Source organism: Lepidochelys olivacea (genome assembly GCF_965140295.1).
Source record: "Lepidochelys olivacea isolate rLepOli2 genome assembly, chromosome: 8".
Taxonomy (NCBI): domain Eukaryota; kingdom Metazoa; phylum Chordata; order Testudines; family Cheloniidae; genus Lepidochelys; species Lepidochelys olivacea.
The window spans coordinates 1,850,717-1,865,263 of record NC_140418.1 but is presented as its reverse complement, the minus strand read 5'-3'; the positions used below and the strand labels follow the sequence as shown (position 1 = coordinate 1,865,263).

General features: G+C 58.0%; 2 protein-coding genes across 6 annotated transcripts in view; one reads left to right on the top strand and one right to left on the bottom strand.

Moving 5' to 3' along the window:
• HRH2 (histamine receptor H2) overlaps window positions 1-13,485 on the top strand; it is a 30,514-nt gene extending 17,029 nt beyond the window's left edge. For 4 of the 5 annotated variants that reach the window (XM_084636740.1, XM_084636737.1, XM_084636739.1 and 1 more), the window contains exon 3: window positions 8,919-9,990. In XM_084636740.1, coding sequence (XP_084492866.1) covers window positions 8,919-9,105 — 187 coding nt within the window. In that variant the 3' untranslated portion in view covers window positions 9,106-9,990. Of the gene's footprint in view, window positions 1-8,918; window positions 9,991-13,373 lie in introns of those variants that run through there. The other variant, XM_084636742.1, reaches the window with a different exon arrangement.
• LOC311525026 (uncharacterized protein) lies at window positions 3,481-13,457 on the bottom strand (the record flags this gene model as incomplete). The annotated part of the gene is made up of 3 exons (XM_084636749.1): window positions 3,481-4,071; window positions 12,611-12,703; window positions 13,196-13,457. 3 exons carry the CDS (start codon window positions 13,455-13,457, stop codon window positions 3,848-3,850), a joined length of 579 nt encoding a protein of 192 aa, XP_084492875.1. The 3' UTR covers window positions 3,481-3,847.
• Window positions 13,486-14,547: the final 1,062 nt, after the last annotated feature.

Genomic DNA, 14,547 nt, shown 5'->3' with positions numbered 1-14,547 from the left:
CCTGGTACGATTTGGGCAGAGCCCTCTGCAGTGCTGAGAGCAGGAGAGGGAAGGCAGGGCAGAGAGTCACAGACCTCACAGCCAGGGGGAAGGGAGGTCCTCTTCCACCTGCAGTTGGTTATTGGGAAGTCACCTCCAAGGAGGAGCTGGAGGAGAAAGGTCAAGGCTCGCTCCTTTCCATGGCCTTTTGAAAGCTGTGGGAGCAGCCAACTCCCATTTCCCCTACTCCTGCCTGTCTCCTTTGCAGATACCGGATCCCAGCCACCCTCTGTCTGGCCTAGTGGCCTTGCTCTGGGCCGTGGAGGCAGGCAGGTCTGGGTCTCTCTGCATTCATGGCTCTCCATTGTGCACTAAGATAATTATTGATAGCGAGGGTGAAAGGGGAGGAGCTATTCAGCATCTCTCAACCCTTCATTCCAGGAGATCAAGTAGATCTCATCACAGAGGGAAATAGGATTTGAAGCTTTTCCATTGTTGAATTCTCTTGGAGCAGGATGGGGAGGAGTTTTCACTCCTGCTCAGGTAGCCGGGAGGCCTCGATGCCAGGAAGCTGTCTGGGCTGGATGGCTACAGACAGATCTGAAAGGGGATCAGGATTGGAAAATTCTGGCTACATTTTCTTTTGAAAATGAAGGTACCTGTTTAACACACATGCTTACGTGTGTTTACACGCAGAGAGAGCGAGAGCACTGATTTCAATTACACATACATTCCCCTAGCCAGCATTTGGCCTGAGCGTGATGGGAACTAGCCCCAGTTGTAGGCAGAAGCGCAACAAAGGGATTGCTAAAAGAAAAGGAGCTGAGATGCCAGAAATCCCAATTTTCCAGCCAAAAGAGGAGGGCAGGGATAAAGATACCCAAGTACCCTTGGGAAAGCAAAGTGAACTCTGCTCTCCCTATGGTGTGAGATTGGCAAGGACTCACTTCTCAGGAAATTTTACTGGGCTAAGAAAAGCTCCTGCCAGCTGGGAGGAGATTGGTTCCTGCTAACTGGAGCTGCCAGAGAGGCAGGGAATGGATAGTGCTGGTTTATTTGCACGGGGAGATGCTGCTCTTGAAACATGTGGAGGGTGTAGGACTAGCCTGGCTGGCTCTGAGACCTGACCTCGATCCCTGGTAAATTTCAGTGAGGCAGCAGCAGACTCAGGTTTCCTGCATCACGATGCAAAGGCTGGGTGTGAGCTCAGCTGCAGCCGGGTCGTGGTACTGTAGAGTTATTAATTATTATTTTGTGTCTGACCAGAGCATCGTGAGAGGCCCCAGTGAGATCACAGCTCCAAGGTGCCAGGTTCTGGGAAGACATGGAGTGAGAGACAGGCCCTGCCCTGAAGAGTTTAACAAAGTATCATTATCCCCATTGTATAGATGGGGAAGTGAGGCACAGTGAGATTTGGTGATTCACCAGGAGAGTCTTTGGCAGAGGCAGGGACTAAGCCTAGGGCCCCTGAGTCCCGGTCCAGCCCCCTGACAGACTCTCCCCTGAAGTAACATATTCTGGCCTGGTCTTCTCGAGTCTCTCTCCGGGTTATCCCCACAAGAGAGAAGAAAAGTGTCACCATGAAAGCACCAGCTTGAAACTGACAGAGCAGCACTACGGCCATCCGCCATCCCAGGGAGAGCCCAGAGCCTGTTTGAAATGCACCATCGACCTCAAACAAGCTGCTGCCGGGCGAGTGAAGTGGTGCGATCGATGTGAAACCACAAGAGGAGGAGCTGAGCCCAGACTCAACCTGCAGCTCGCTGCACGGGAGAGCACTAGTCACGCTGGGTTTTCTCTTTTTCCCCCATCCCAGGAGGGGTTCCCTTGAGCCCCACTCACCCATCCAGGGGCCTTCTCCACCTCCCCCTTACTGACAAAGAGGCTGCCTGGCTCTCTGGCGGTGGGAGGAATGGACGGGGGGGGCTGGTTCTCCCCTCGTTTCTCCCCACCCGTAGCAGGAGCAGCGGGCCCCATCCGTGGCAGTACCTCCGTGTGGAAGGGGGTGAGCTCAGGAGCAGGGCTGGAGCCTCCAGAGCCCCAGCTCAGCACCCTACTGAGTCCTGCACTGCAGGCCCCACTGGGTCTCGCCGGGGGGTGCTCTAAGCTCGGGCGCAGCCCTGTGCTCCAGTCCAAATCTCCCATCCCCCACCTGCCCCAATGACGCCGCGGGCTGGGCCAGTACTGGGGCACTTGTTTTGGTACATGCTAAGGCTGCAGGGCAGACAGGCTAGGGGCAGCCCATGAGGGGCCCTGACAGGGACCCCCCCCCAGCTCCACGGGTGGTAGAAAAGCCAGGGGGCGGGGCGGGGAGAGCTGTTTGCAGAGCTAGGGCCAATGGGCTGGGATTTCTTGGCACATTCTGTCGCAATGGGGCGTGGCCCCCTCCCTCAGTATGGTCCCATCTCTACCAGGCATGGGGGGCGAACTGAGGATCAAAAGAAAACCCAGCAGTAGACCGGCAAATGGCACCAAGTGCCAGTAACAGTGAGCACGGGAGCCCCAAGGAGCCGAGGTCTCCTAGGAGGACGCTGCAGAGAGGGCCAGTTATTAGCTGTGTTGGTGCCCCCTTCGAAGGGGATGTGGGTCTTTCCGTCCTCGAGCTGGGAGCCTGCTTCTTCCCAAGGGAGGGAATTCCATGGTGACAGACACCCGTGCCCCACTGCACCGGAGGGAGATGCTCCAGCAGAGCGTGAACGCTGCAAACGTCTCCCCGTCTCGGGGGGCTGCACTGCAGCGCCTGGCCTGGGAGAGGGGTGCAGAGCAGGGACCAGCACCCCTGCAGGCACCCTCCCCACACCTTCTGTATTGCACGGATGTTCAAAAGCCGGGTGGCAATGTCTTGGTCTAGAAAGCACGGCCTGCACTGGAAACTGCACACTAAAGCCCCAGCAGCTGCAGCCCCAGGGTCATTCTGAATGGTCACCAATGGTCGAAACCAGTAGTCCCCAAACGTCTTCGGCCTGCCCCCCCCTTACCCCTAATGGAATCTGTCCGCACCCCCTGGGACCTGTGGTCAGGAGTGTGGTTGGGGGCCAGGGCTGCAGCTGGGAGTGGGGCCACAGTCAGGGCCAGGAGCTAAGGTCGGGGGCTGGAGGCAGGACAGGAGCCAGGCCAGAGCTGGGGACTGGCCTTGGCCCCACCACACCCCACTAGGAGGGCGCACCCCCACAGTTTGGAGACCACTGGTCTAAACAGATGCAACTCTGCTGACTTCAGTGGCATAGATAAATTCAAGAACTAGATAAATTCCTGGAGGATAGGTCCATCAGTGGCTATTAGCCAGGATGGGCAGGGAGGGTGTCCCTAGCCTCTGTTTGCCAGAAGCTGGGAATGGGCGACAGGGGACGGATCACTGGACGATTCCCTGTTCTGTTCATTCCCTCTGGGGCCCCTGGCACTGGCCACTGTCGGCAGACGGGACACTGGCCTAGATGGACCCTTGGTCTGACCCCGTCTGGCCGTTCTTAGCTTGGGTGCAGCAGAGAGCAGAGTGCAGTGTTAGCAAAGGGGCCACTTTCCATGACCTTGTAGCCGCAGCTGGTCTGTTCTAACTGGGACAGGGCTGAGGAGCTAATCATCCTATTTATCTGAACACGGAAATACAGATACCAGGATTGGTCCAAAGCTGAATTCAAAACTAGATGGTTTCATTTTGCCCTGCCCGTAGTGCACTCCCCCTGCAGTCTGCTGGATTCTTTGTCACAGCTGAGCATTAGCAGGAGAGACCAACATCTGTGATACTCTGTTAAACTCAGAACCTCCCAAAATAAGAGAGACCCCTTTTCCCAAGGGGTCAGCCCCCCACAACTCCCAGTCTGGCACCTAAAGAAAAGGAGCTCAGCTGATTGGAGCTGCTGGGGCTGAATTATTTGGACACTCTGCTGTGTTCAGTGCAGGGCCCGGGATCGGCTCTCTGGAAAATCAGTCTCAAGTGGGCGTGCTGGGTACTGCTGGAAACGTGGCCCATTGGCCTACGGTAGGGCAGAGATCGAGAATGGATCAGCAAATGCTGCACGTGTTCTCCGACAATGATGCCATTCAATGGGATGCCACCACTGGCAACAGAGAGTTCAAATCTGGCCGCTCCATCTGCAAACAGAGAGAGAAGGGGGAAGGCGACACAAATCACTCGAGCCCTGGAGAGATTTCCAGGAGACGAGAGGGGAAGGATTGGGATGGCTAGAGAGGAGCTGACTAAAAGGCGACATGACTCAGATATGGAAGATGATGAGTGGGACAGAGGAGGGACCTCCTCCTCACCTCTCACTAAACACCGAGGAAAGGAAAGGGAGCTCATTTAAAACTGGGCAGAGGAAATGCTCTTCCGTTTGCACAGCTCATCATTCACTTGGAACTCCCTGCCACTAGAATCTAGCAAGGCGAAAGCTTAACTGCTTCGGACAAGGCCTGGACATTTCTATCGCTCGCAGGACATCCACAGTGATATGCGCGAGGTTAAAAATGTATAAAAGGTTTAAATGTCAACCAGGAATGGAGAGAGGCCAGGTAGCAAACAGCCCAGCCACACTAGCGAATGGCAGCCTCCCACACCCACCAACACGCAGTCAGACCCCTGCCCCCTCCCTGCAGCAGGCCAGGCCAGCGTGCTCGGTGGCACTCGGGGGATGTGGTGACCTGTGAGACGTGGGAGAGAAATGCTCCTTCACTGGGGAAATAACCACATTACCGGCCACAAATGGGGCTGGTTTGAGTTGCCCAGCAGTCACTGTCATCCTGGTTCCTCTCCAGCCTGCTCCACTCTCTCCCGGCGCCAGGTGATGCAAACCAGAGCGCCGGGGGCCCTTCTGGCTCTGGTGCCGCAGAGACACGGGCGAGTAAGAGGCAGCAGCCCGGAGCCTCGGCGGAACACCGAGTGTTGCCGAGTGACTGAGTGATTTTTTTTATTTTTTGTCTTTAATTGAATCCTCTCCAGCGCTGGAGTTTTTCCCTGAGTCTTGGCCAGCCCGCTGCTGTAGGCTCCGCTCTGGGACACGCACTCAGCCTTTGATTCCTGGCTGCCCTCCTCCAACAGCCAACGAGGACAAACATTAGAAGGTCACAGTTAGATTTGCCACAGGGGGAAGCCTAAAGGCAGAGGTGGGGGCCACTGGGTGAGTACCTGGACAGCGATGCGCAGTGGGTGAGCTTGGAAAGGGCTAACACGTGCTCTCCCGTGTGCTTTCAGTTGCGTTTTCTCCCTTCCCCCAACTGGCCCACACCCCCCACTGCTCTGCGTGCCAGGGGCTAGTCTAGCCGGGCTAGAAAGCAGGAGGGGAGCTAAGCTGTGTTGAGTCTGGGGCTGGCGGGCTCTGCCTCTGCATATGAAAGGGGAGAAGAGCACAGGCCCCTTCCTCCCGGAGATCTATTCCTGGCTCGTCTCTGTGGACGGGTTAGTGTAGATCAGCACCCGGTGGAACTGGTTGACAGGCCAGATGAATCAGTTTCACGTACTTCCATCTCCTGGTAACAGGCCTAGAGTGGATCTCTTTGCCAACGACACCAGGGCACAGCTGCCCCTCTCAGCCACTGACAAACCTGCAACTCCCGCCTGCACTGGAAGAGTCTTCAGCCATTTCCAGCAGGCTGATTACTTTCCACTGACTATCCAATGGGCCTGCACCAGGCTATTCTGCCTCATTTCCAGGGCTAACCCCGGTTGGATAATGGGACCTGATGCTGTCAACCCCAGAAGTGGCTGCATTAAGAAATCACACTGCGGAACACTTGGGATGATTGCCTTTCTCCAAGCCCATTCCAGCCACATAAAGATACCAGAAGCTCTGGCACAATGGTTTTAGGAACCACGCCAGCACAGCGGGCTGGCTGCATTTTGCCGTCATTAGCCCTTCTCCCGTGCTCCCCGGCTGTGGGGTGAGGGTTTACAGCTGGCCCCTGTGGTTCTGTGCGTGCTGATGCCTGTAAACGCCGCGGAAAGCGGGGCTGGGTCACACATGGAAAACAAGACATTTGCAGCAGGAGACTTTCTTTACCCTCCATTGGAAAAGCTGGGCAGGGCTCCGGCAGCTAAGGTCACAGTCACCTCTGCCAGCTGTCCCACACGGCCGCCTGCTGATAATGCGGCCTCTGCTTTATTGACTGTGTCGCGGGGCAAACAACGGGGTCACCTGTCTGCTGAGAGCTAGATCTGGTGGTTCTGCTGGCTCCACACCAGGCCCCTGTAACCTTGGGCATGGTCACACTGTGCCAGGGGACCGGGCTTTGATTCCCAAGGGACGGTGCAGCTGGCCTGGTGACGGGCTCCCTCCCTGTGCTAGCAAGCCAAGCAGGCTGGGCAAGTGCAGTGCCCGAGGCTCTTAGGGCTTTGCCACAAGGACCACTGGTCCGCAGGGCACCTGGGGAATCACGGAACGGCTGCTGGATATGCGGGGGCAGCTAGCTGAGTGTAGCTTTAGCGTGTCAAGGCCACACGCGCCCAGAGGCCCACGCACAGCAGGGACAGGCTAGCGCTGAAAATTGCTGCAAATCGCCAACCCCACGCTCTGGCTAGGAGGCCGGCTGGGCAGTTCCTGAGGCCTCTGCTCAGCCCCTCCAGCCGATTCCCACCTCCGCCAGGAGCGGGGCACTCTGCTGACTGTTTGAAAGCTAGCGCCTGCTCCCTCGAGGGGGAGGACAGCACTGAGTGCTCGGGGAACAACAGGCTCGAGGGAGTCACCCGAGCACACCTGGAGTCCAGCAATCAGCTTGAAGCTCCATAATTGCAGGAGACATCTCTGGCAGGAAGCCGATTCCAGCTCTGCAGCTTCCGCCCTTGGGCTTTGCTGGATCTTAACCCAAAATAAATTTCCAGCAATTTTCCGTCCATCTTTTGCTGCTGGCTTCCTCCTCCCTAGCCTTCTGTTCTCTCTCTCCCTTCCCAGGGGAGCCTGTCACCCAGAGCCTGGCAGACGCACGGCAGAGAACATGGGCACTAGCTGCAGGAGACATACCCCAAAGTGCCCAGCCTGGGAGAAGGAGACTGTTGATTATGGCCTGAGTGGGTAGAACAAATCCACTCCATCTCTCCCCCCAGACTATGCTATAGTGCCAAGCACAGGCTGAAAAGGGGGAGGATGGTATTTGGCATCTCTCTAAGGCCTTTTGTGGGAGGATAGCGCTGAAAGTGTCATTAATTATCACCATTTTACAGAGGGGAAACTGAGGCATGGAGCGGTTCAGTGATTTTTCTCAAGGCCACACACTGAATCAGTGACAGAGCTAGGATGAGGTTACAGATGTCTCGAGTTCCCATCTCTGGTTCTTACCACTAGGCGACACTCCCCCTGTTGAGTTGCTCAGTGCAATGTAACAGAACGGGACATGGCACGCAGCTGGGAAATGCCAAGGCAAAGCAGGCCAATGGTCCGACCGACCGTGTAGACTCCTCTCCCTGACAAAGCCCCAGGCCAAATGCTGCCAGGGAGGTGTCAAGCCCATTTGCACAATCCTAGGCTACAGGGCGTAATATGCTCAGCCCTGACACATGAGGCTGGGTCTCCCTGAGCAGTCCCCTCCCACCCTGTTAGTGCACATGCCAGAGTCATTCAGATCTGCTCTTCGAAACCCTCTAGACTCAATTCCTAATAGGTCTCTCCCTGCAGTACATGGAAAGCAGCTGAGCCACTGGAAGGTGGCTGTTTTGTACTTCCCCGCTCCGTGTAGCAAGTGCCTGGTCTGACTTCTGGGGGTGAGGCCAAGCTACCAGCCCTCCCTCCGTAGACCTGGAACCGACATGAACTCATCACGCTGAAAGGAAGGAGATCTTAGACCTGAGCGGGAGCAGATCTGAGCTCCTCACTTGGCCAAGGATTTCCTCTCCGAGCGGAGCGGGCGACGAAGGGAAGTGCCACATGTACTCACACCAATCTGAAACCTGCCTTGGGCGGAGCCCAGTCTGGAGCTCGACAGCAGGAGCCCCCCCGTGAGTCGCAGCTGGCACCAGCTTGCGTATTTGATTTCGGCCAGCTATTCGCAGGGGCTTGTTTGGAAACCTCCGTCACCCAGCCAGGGAACAGGAACAGCGCCCTGTGACGTTCCGCTCTTAGCCAGCCCAGGGCAAACGTTGGCGTTCAAATCCGGAATCTGCGCCAGGATCCGTAGAGCTGGAAAGTCCCGGCTCACTTAGAACGACAGAGGCCCAGGGGACAGAAAAAGAAGCAAAGTTCAGTGAATCCGTAATTCCTGGCACAGTGGCCAGATGATGGTGCCGGGTCACTCCCACACCTTCCCAGGGGGGTCAAAATGCAATGGTAACACTCGGCACACGCATCACTCTTCCCGCCCTGAACTGTGCTCCTGATGGTGTCCCCAGCCTGGGCCCCCCTCCGCTGCTGCAAGGCAGGAGCGTGGGAATGGCCAGGGAGGTCAGCGAGTCTCATAAGGGGGTACAGCCATTCCTCTGGCCCCAGCACCCAAAGCACCGACTCCGAAAGCTGGGATTTCCCTACACACACACCCCAAACTCCCCCATTTCCCCCCACCGTGGTCAACTAGATACAGTGTTGCCAATTGAATCCTTTTCCAACCCCCGACCCCACAAATTTGAACACCCCTAGAGGCAGCCGGAGAGGGGACACCCCGGAGGGACCATTTTCAGGGGCCTGGGGATGGTAACTTGCTGTTGTTCGTGTGTGATGCTGAGGGTCCTGCCTGGTTCTTTATGTCCATGCATCCCTGGTCCCCGCTGCTGTCCCATGGCTTCGGATGGGTGAGTGAAGCTGCCAGGAGCTCTAATACATGCTGTGCTCAGAACTTGCCCTTGGCTTTTCCTGCACTCGCTGCCCTTTCCCCAAGGTTTCCTGCAACCTCCCCTTCAATTTGAACCGAGGAAAGGGGCTCTGGGAATGGGGGCAGACAGGGGAGCTAGGAGGTAAAACTAAACACCGGCCGTAGCATGTGTCAGGCTGCTCTAGTGAGATCCACCCTTGTTCCCTCCCCAGGAGTCCCACCCCATCCTGTGGCTCGACCTCCTCCACCATCCTGTCCTGCTGGAGAGGCCTCTGGCTGGCCAAGTTCCTTCCCAAGAGGGACATGTGGATCCCAGGGTGTGAGGAGCCGGCGACAGAGCTGCAGAAGAGGGTGAAGCCCCCAGCGTCCCCGAGGGTCGTTTACTGTCTTTTCTCCTGAGCCAGGATGGATGGACCAGCGGAGTGCTGAATGCCATCAATACCGGACAAGCCCTGCTCAGGACCCAGAGACGCAGCCGAGCACCACATCCAGCATCTCGCTCTCCACAGGCGGATCACTGGGGGCTGTTTGCAAACCCAGCGACATGGATCTGTAACACAATCCACCATTCTGTGTGGGTGTGCTCCTGTGTGGGCATGGCTGTGTGTGTGCAGAGGGGTATGTCTGTACGCACCCCGTGTGGGCACAGCTGTGTGTGTGTGCACACGTGCACGGCTCTGTGCTCACGCACAAACCCGCCTGTGCACTAGGGTGCAGGCAGAAGGAAGGGCTCACGCCCGCCTCCTCCCCACGCAGGCTGGATCCATCTGATCCCTGGTTCTTGTTCCCACCCCAAATGTGGGGCAGAGTGGCAGGAGAGGAGGGGAAGAGAGACCCTACCCCCGTTGCATGTGCCCCAGCAAAGCGGGCTCTGGGGGCCAGCACGGGCTCTCCCTGCCCGCATCAGCGCACTGTCCTTGTCTCCTGATGTCTGCGTTAATTCCCCTTGTCTAATTCGAATGTCCCTTTCTCCCAAGCACCCTGAACAGCTGCACGTGTCCCAGGTCTCCCCACGGCCTAACCCCCTGGTGTCCTGGCTTCACACACCCAGCCAAGCGAGGAGTGTGGGTCGGAGGAGAACACAGAGGCAGGACGAGAGCCCCAGGAAGTGGATCCCAGAGCAGAAGGCCTGGAGCTGGGGGGCAGAGAGATTAAAGGGTCAGCGGGGGCGAGGGGCGTGACTCCATTGCACGGTACTGGGACATCAGCTCTGCTCGTGGGTTTTGCTGTGTCCACAGCAGCCCAGCCGGGTATCTCTGAAGTGCTGGCCCAGACGGGGCTGAGTCCCAGGGGGATTGGGGTGGGGGGGTTTCAAGAGGCAGCCGGCAAAGGGCCAATCTGGACAGTGCCTGAGATGACAGATCTGGGGCAGGGAGCTCGTGGTGGCAACACGTGATTGTTTCTTTGCCTCTGGGTGTCGTTTATCAGCTCTGTCCTCGCCTGGCCTGCCCAGCGTTCAGGTCCTCTCAGGGCCCTTCCCGGGGGACTGAGAACTGGGCCTCCCACTCCAAGGCCTTCTGCTCAGTCCTCGCTCCGGCAAGGGCCCCAGCGCGATGAAGGGGACATACATGCTGCTGCATGCCCAGCTCCCTGCGTCTGCTTTTGGACGGAGTATGCAGGGCTGGTGGTAACTGTGACCTGGGGAGACCCGGCTTCTCCCCCTCCCCTTCTGCACCCCGGCCTGAGTCTAGAACTTGTAGGGGCCTCTTGTCTTCTGGGCTGCGTGAGCCGGGAGGGGTCAGTGCCCCGCACCGGGGGGCAGTGGTGGGATGTTACACCTGACAGTTCACCACACCAGGGCCGCACTAACAAATGCAGCCAGAGGCCCCAGGCGAGGTGTCGGCTCGTGCCCTCCTTGGCTTTGTTCACTCGGCCAGGTCCATCCAGTGTTTAGACCCTGGGCTGTCCGTGGGTACATGCTGTGCTGGAGAAGGCTGCTGTTTGTTGTTTATGGCTCTAATCCCCCCAGGTGCCCCGTGCACAGGGAGACGCTTCCACTGCCAGCTGACCTGGATTGCAAAACCAGGGCAGCTGTGCGGTAATCGAGCTTCCCAGGCCAGGCGTCTGCGGAGCTGCCCTGGCTGTCAGCAGGATACTGTTAAAGGGTATTCCTCCCCCCCTCCCCCTGCCCCAAAAAACCAAACCCATCTCATGCTGGGCCAGGCACCCGGTCTCCCAGCCAGGCCCGGCAACGACAACCTTGCATTTGACTCCCAAACGAGCCACTCTGTGGGGCTGGACGAGCGAAGGCCTGGGGCAGGGCACTGCTGGCCATGCTGGGCATGGAGGGGAAGGGGAACGTCTACACCTGCTTAGAAAGAGGGGAAGGCTTGGGATCAGGGGGCTGGGGGAGTGATTGACAGCTGTCACTCTGATGTGCTTGATCAGGAAAGGTCAATATATATTTTTTTATTAAATTAAAAAATTGGGGGGGGCATTAAATTATTTACATCTGGGGAAACGACCCTCTCCCCAGAACGGCACCCCCTGCCCCTTGCTCTCTGCCTCTCCTTCTCCCCACCCGACCCCCCTCACCCAGCTAGCCGCAGCTAGGTCAGCCTGGGAGCTCGCAAGGGCAGGGACTGTGTTGGATCAATTCAATGAGATGTTGTGAGCTGGACACACGGTGCGGAAGAGTAAGGAGGAGCCAGACGCTTGGGGCTGGGCCAGGGCGGGTACAACCCCCTGGGATGGGGTGTTTGGGGCTGGACCCCCTGTGTCCCCCCCGTGCAGGCGGCGCTATATGACGATGCCGTCTCTGGTTCCCCGGCTCGGGCACCGTTTCCCCTTGTCTCTGTTTGGTGAGATGCTGTTCATCGCTCCTGATAGCCTGAGACCTGGTGTCTAGGCAGCACCATGTGCAACCTCGGCAGCGAGGCCTCTACCTGGCGCCCTAGGGCCGTGCCAACCCTCCTCCCCGGCTGCGGGGATTTTCCAGCTCAGTCCCAGGGTGAGGTGCATCCTGAAGGGCTCCTGGCGCAAAACCCGGCCCTGCTGAGCCGATGGGTGTTGGCTGAGCAGGGCCCGAGCAACAAGCCAGGCCCGCAACGTGGTCTCAAGGGTAGAACGCCTCCCCCTTTGCTCTCTACCTGTGCGAGCCCCAGGGGGCTGAAAACCCTTGCTTCCCCCGTGTGCTCCTGTGTGCTTGTGTGTGTGGAAGGCATTGTCCTTGGGCCAGCGTTAGTCCCTGCATCCGTCTCAAGGCCGGGCCTGCATGGCAACAAGCCACAGGCCGGAGAGCCAGCGTGAGGGGGAACCCCTGGGGACTACCTCTCCGCTCCATGTTAGGAAGAGAGGCCCCTTTCCAATGAATAAAGCTGATCGCTCCTGTCCTGCAGTGAGTGCTGATGTCGGATCCTTCCCCTGCGGGGCTGAGGGGGGCTCCCGGCTCTCAGGTGAGCCTCAGGCGGGTGGCGGTTGTTAGAAGAGGGGATGGTGCAGCCAAGGCTAAAGCAGAGTTCCCAACTGGCTGTAGCATCAGCCATTCCCACCCTGGGCCTTTTCCGCCTGCTTTCTGGAAATGGTCCCTGTGGGTGCCCGGGAAATGGGCTCTTGCGAGGACCCCAATGGCTGGGAGGAGGCTCCCAGGGCGTGTGTCAGTTATTGGGCTGCTCTCCCCTGCGGAGACGTGTGGGCCCCTGACCCGTCCTGTGGCAGAACAGGGATGTCACCACCCAAGCCAGGCCTGGCGCCCGGGCTCTGGACAGGGTGCGGCGCAGCGTGTGGCAGTGAGGATGCGACTGCCTTGTGGGGTCTGGGCATCTCCCTGCAGGAGCACGCACGCTCTTCCTGTGCCCAGCCGCTGGGCGGGGTGAGCAGGACTCTCCCTGCCCCGCAGCTCGGCAGCAACTCCCCATTTCACTCCCAGGGCTCCTGGGGCATGCGAGGGTCGGTCCCAGCTTACCTGCCGCAAGCCAGGCGACTTGTGTCTGCTCCGGCCCCAGCACGCCCCAGGCAGGGCTCATGTCCAGCCGCTCGCTGCCGGAAGGAGAGAAGTCTGCAAAACAGAAAGGGAGAACGTCTGCTAACACGCTGCTACTCTGAAGCCTGTCTCTGACTTGTCAGCTCACAATTAGCACCTTGGGCCTGGGAACAGCATAGGCCAGAAGGGCCAGAAGCAGCCACTAAGTTTAGGGGTCTCAGTTTGGGGGATTCCCAGCTGGAGACCCCTGGAGGCTGCTTTTCAGGGAGACGGAGCAGCCACAGGTCCAGCTGGTGTCACAGGGCTAGCTCCTTGGCACATTCCAGTGGCACCCAGGGGCCAGAAAGCAACCCCAGCAGGGCACCTGAGGGTTCCCCAGGCAGAGGGGAATCACTGGGTAGCATGAAGCCAGCCCTGAGGCCGTCAGCCCCTGGCAGCGCTGGTACGGGGCAGTGCTGAACTGGCATATGCTTCCCACCCCCGAGTGCCACGCCCAGCCCAGCTCAGCCGGATCTGGGGCTTGCGGGCAGCTGGAGTCAATGGCACAGCTCCCTCACCTAGACTCACCTCCCGTAGTGAGCGACCAAAATCTGCTCCCTTCCCCCACGGCCCCGACATGCTGTCGACGGGGACAAGGTTCTTTTCCTCCTGACGGCCATTTCCAAGCGGAACTGGGGGGAATAACAATGGTGGTGACTCTCCGCTGAGTCAGACTTAGTTGCTCTCGTGTCCTTCCTCCCACTAGCTCCCTGCCAGCCGGCGCCGGCCGCCGATGATGCCTGGCAACGCTGCTGGATGGGACGTCTGGGCTCCTCCGCCTCCTCCTCATACAGAGCCGCCGTTTCTCCCAGTTCAGCGCAGACCTCGAAACATCTTGCAGGGGGCAGAGGGCTGCAAAAGCTGGGGAGGGGGCCAGGGTTTTAAGGGCCGGCCCAGCCAGACTCTAACGGGTAATGCCACATCACACGCCTAAGGAGTCCCGAAGAGAGAAGGAAACTCACTGCAAAGCTCTGTGTCGCGTCTGGCTCTCCCCGGCCAATAAAAGCCAGAACCTCACCCACCTTGTCCCTGCACAATTCGGGGAGCTGGGGAGCACAGCGGGAAGCAGGAGCACAGTGCGAGAGCGCCACCTGCCTGCTGCCCCGGCACAGCCGATTCAGGCATCAGGCGGCCTCTCTCCTCCTGGCCCCGGGCCCTGGGCCTGGGTTCTGAAAGCTGCCCCAGGCTGCCCAGCTCCCCCCATGAGGATCAAGGGACCCTGAAAACTCCTCCCCCGAGCCACCAGCCTAGCACAGAGTTCAGCTCTAGCCAGGCAGAGTTCAAAGGGCTCCCGCTTCCCAGTGGGAAACTGTTTGCACGTCCTGGGGGGAAAATTGAGATTGCCAACAGAATTCCAGTCCTAAATCAGGACAAAAGAATCCCAAGCTCAGAAATTTCTGTGAACCAATAAGCTGAAAAAAAATCTGTTGGGGTCAAGCTAAAGCTTCTGTCTCAACATTTTTGAAATGTTTCGTTTCAATTTTTTTTTTTTTTCGTTTTTTGCTTCAATTTCTAAACCCAAAGTTATCGTGAAACAAAGAAACCCCCAAATTTTTCACTTTAGCCATTTCAAAGCTTCTCCTCCCCCTCACATTTTTCAGAATGACCCTTTTCCACAGACAGTTTTAGTTTCAACAAATTAGCGTTTTTCTGACCAAAAAAAGTTTTATCAACAAATCCCCAAGTAGCTGTCCTGCACGGCTGCTCTGCACCGGGCGTGTCACTTGCACCTGGGCAAAGCCTGGCTAGGACACACCTGTGCTGCTCTGGGAGCATTTTGCACACTGCACAGGGGTAAACGACACACAAGATGCGGTGCTGGGTGCATACGGTCCAAAGACATAAATCAGCCCTGCTCAGCCCAGACGCAGCCTGCCGCT